The sequence below is a fragment of the Plasmodium relictum genome, assembly GCF_900005765.1.
Source record: "Plasmodium relictum strain SGS1 genome assembly, contig: PRELSG_00_v1_58, whole genome shotgun sequence".
In the NCBI taxonomy this organism is placed as follows: domain Eukaryota; phylum Apicomplexa; class Aconoidasida; order Haemosporida; family Plasmodiidae; genus Plasmodium; species Plasmodium relictum.
Window position 1 is genome coordinate 19484 of NW_021628715.1, and position 3712 is coordinate 23195.

The 3712-nt window shown below is 21.6% G+C and overlaps 1 protein-coding gene across 1 annotated transcript, besides 1 other annotated feature; it reads left to right on the top strand.

Annotated features, from left to right (window-relative positions):
- Positions 1 to 909: 909 nt before the first annotated feature.
- PRELSG_0005250 (hypothetical protein) lies at positions 910 to 1566 on the top strand (the record flags this gene model as incomplete). The annotated part of the gene is made up of 1 exon (XM_028676534.1): positions 910 to 1566. The coding sequence occupies one exon, from the start codon at positions 910 to 912 to the stop codon at positions 1564 to 1566; it is 657 nt and encodes a 218-aa protein (XP_028531240.1).
- Positions 1567 to 2501: 935 nt separating this feature from the next.
- Positions 2502 to 3712: part of a repeat region that runs on past the window's edge.

The following is a 3712-nucleotide window of genomic DNA, read 5'->3' on the forward strand; positions in this document are numbered from 1 at the left end:
ATAATTAAAATATAAAACAAAAAAAATTTTAAAAGAAAAAAATAGAATATAAAGCAACTTTTTATATATTATTGTAATGAATTAATAAATTCTATGAATTAAAAATTTTAATTTTTTCTTAAGAGTATTATTTGAAAAAATATTTAATTATTATTGAATGTTTTATGTTTAATACTAAATATCTATTATAGTAGATATTTATTTTATCCTAATTATATAAGCATTAATGTTTTTTTATATATTTTGAAATTAATAGAGTTCGAAGTTTTTTAAGATTTTTTATTTTGTTATATCTCTTCATATTTCTATATTGAACATAATAGTTATTGTAACGTTTTATCTATTACGTTCTCTTTAAAATATAAATGTATATTCATAAATTAAATTGAAGAAAAAAAATATATCATCTTTTTATTAGGAAATAGAGTTTATTGTTTTTCATAATAAAAATATAATAGTTTAATACAGTATCTTGAATATATAATATTACTGAATATTTAGAGAGTTAAAACTTATAAAACTTATTCCTGATTATTTAACAGGTGGGATCTTATTTTTTTTTTTCATAAATCAGCTACCAACAAATTAGACTATAAACTATCATAAAGAAGTATATTACATTATTTATAACAATATATATAACTACTTTGTATGGAAACTTTTATGTTACTGCAATATTAGATAAATTTACACTTATAAATATATATGAATGTATATATAAATACATACATTTTGGAATTTCTTGATTTTTTTATTTAAATAGAAACACTTTATACATCATAAATTTTTTTTTAAGGAATTAATTTATAATTCATATTATAGTTTATTATACATATATCTTTGTATGATAAAACAAGATTTTTAAAAAAATTAAAGTGAAAGGGTAGAATATTAAAAAATAAAAAAGCAATGGATATAACCCTAAAATCAAATGAATTTTCCATAGACACTTATGCACAAAATAGTGATGTATCAAATGAAGATATAAATAATGAATCTACATTTGAATTTCGTAAAGATGAAATATTAGGATCTTTAAGTACAGTGAAGAAAAATATTAATGATAAGGATAACAAAATTATAGCTATTTTCCCTAGATCTATATTTATTTCATCTGATATTCTACATTCAGATAATATTCCCCTTAATAATGAAATAATGAAGACTACAAAGATTTCATATGATTTTTATTTATCCAAAATTATGAAATTTCTACACATAGCTGATTTGAGAAGATGTTTTAATAAAAAGACATATATGAGTTTTATTGTATCAATTATTATTTTCTTTCTTCAACCTGCGAACACAGCTGATCCATATGAAGAAAAAGAAAAGAGATTTAGTTCTCTTTGTCAAAAAATTATTATGAAGTGGTTATCACCATATATAGAGGGCCCCGAAAAGAGTCTTTATGGCAATATGTATATTGGTTATGGAGACACTATTACTCTGCCTCCTGAAATGTTTGAAACAAAATATTTAGTAATAATTTTTTCTACTCTTTTCATCTTTTTATTTATTATGGTAAAGAATAATATAAAAGAATACAATCATTCATTTTTTTAATATTTATTTGTTTTAATTAGGATATACTTAATATAAAAACGTTTAAAAATTTTTTATTTATTAATTTACAGTCTATTCTTCTTGAATTAAATCATAGAAGGAATGCATTTAAAAGAAATGAACATAGGCCACTGAAATGAAAACAAATAGATGGAATTTCAAGTTCAGGAGAGAAGCTTATGAATCTACAGAAAATTTGATTAGTTGGCCTTTTGATTTATTAATTGCCAGTTCAAAGATTTTGTTAGTGTATTGAGCAAGCAAATTAATAAAGAGCATGTATAACTAAATATATGTTTATATATATTTATATATATTTATTTTATTCTATATATATAGTCTTCTTATAATGTTGATTCACTAATTGCCTGCTTAATGACTCTGTTAGAGTATTAAACAATCAAATTAACAAAGAGCATGTATAAATAAATATACGTTTTTACATATATATATAATGATTTCTTATGATACATAACATTTAATTTGATTTAAATATTACTACATCTTTTAATAATTATGTTAAACTATTATAAAGAACTTCTTATTTACAAAGAATAAGAATATTCCTTTATTTAAAATACACACATAAAATTTATAACGAATAGCAAAATTAAGCTCTAATTTATTCAATGTTATTTAGAAATATACATATTGAATATAACATTGACATTATACTATTTTATTATATTAAATTTTTATGTAAGTAAAAATTAATTCTCTTTTTATTCAAAAACAAACGTTAATTGGCAAAAAAAAAAAAAAAATAAATTGTTTTTTTTTAATTACAAATATGTGTATACCATAAAAATAAAACAAAACAAAAAAAAAATAACTTAATATTTTTTTTTTTAACCAGCATCAATGCATGGGTAACTTGTACATACACGACTAGTAAACTAACTTAATATATTAAAAAAGGTTAATAACATCTTTTATTAACCATACTCCACAACTTAGGGGAAGTAATGATATTACTTATATTTTTCTTTCATTGGCTTGTTTTATAACTTCTAACCCTCTTTTTATTTCCTTATAAAGTTTTCTATCCTTATTACTCAAATCTTCTAATTGCGAAAAGTTATTTCTATCACAAATGTCGAAATAATCTTTTGGTTTTAATACATTTGTAGTATCTAATCTTCTTTTACGATAGTCAGTTACTTATATTAAATTTCTCGTTTGCTTTTCATATATTTCATTAGTTTTATTATTAAATAATTTTATCTTTGACAAAAGAATCTGTATTTCTTTGCCCCTATAATAAATAGGTATGGCTTTTAGATTCCCATTTTTGATATCTGTTACTCTATGACGGAATGATCAATATGGTTTATATTGTCCATTTTTACTATAATGTTTTATTTTATTTCTCTTATATTCAGACAATTCATAAGATATAATATCTTTCACTTTAATTTCTTTATTCTTAATTAAAGGTTTTTCCTTTATTTAAATTAAATTTTCATTCGAATTTTTCCATCGATTGTTTAAATAAATAATTCTCATTTCCTTAGTTGTTTCTGGTGTCATTTTGGAAAAACCTGGATATATGCGATTTATTCTATATACATAAAAGTAAGGTGTTTCTCCAATAGCACCATGAGGGGTGTTATTATATATTAAAACGGAATTTCTAACTATTTGTTCAAAAGGTAATTCCTCTTTTTCATATAATGTTTTAAATATATAGCCGAGACTTTTATGAGAACTTTCATTAGTATCGTTCTCTTGTGGATAATACTCACTAGCATGCTACAATTTTATCTGCCATTCATTAATAATATAGTCTTTAAATTTTTGACTCATATATATTGAACCTCTATCTGTTAAAATACTTCTGGGATATCCAAATATAGGGACTCATGTATTTCTTATAATATTTACTTCATCCTTATATGTAGGAGCTTTATCTGCCATATTTGTTAACATAAAACGTTGATAATGGTCGATCGCTACTTGTATATAATATTCTTTACTTTTCCAAGTTCTAGGACCTGCAATATCTAACGATACCATATCAAATATATTGGTTTTGATAATGCTTGATTTACATCTGGTTTAAATCTTTTATTATGCATTATTTGATATATTAGATAATTTGAAACATAATCTTCAATTTCTTTTCTAATATTAGGCCATCAAAAAT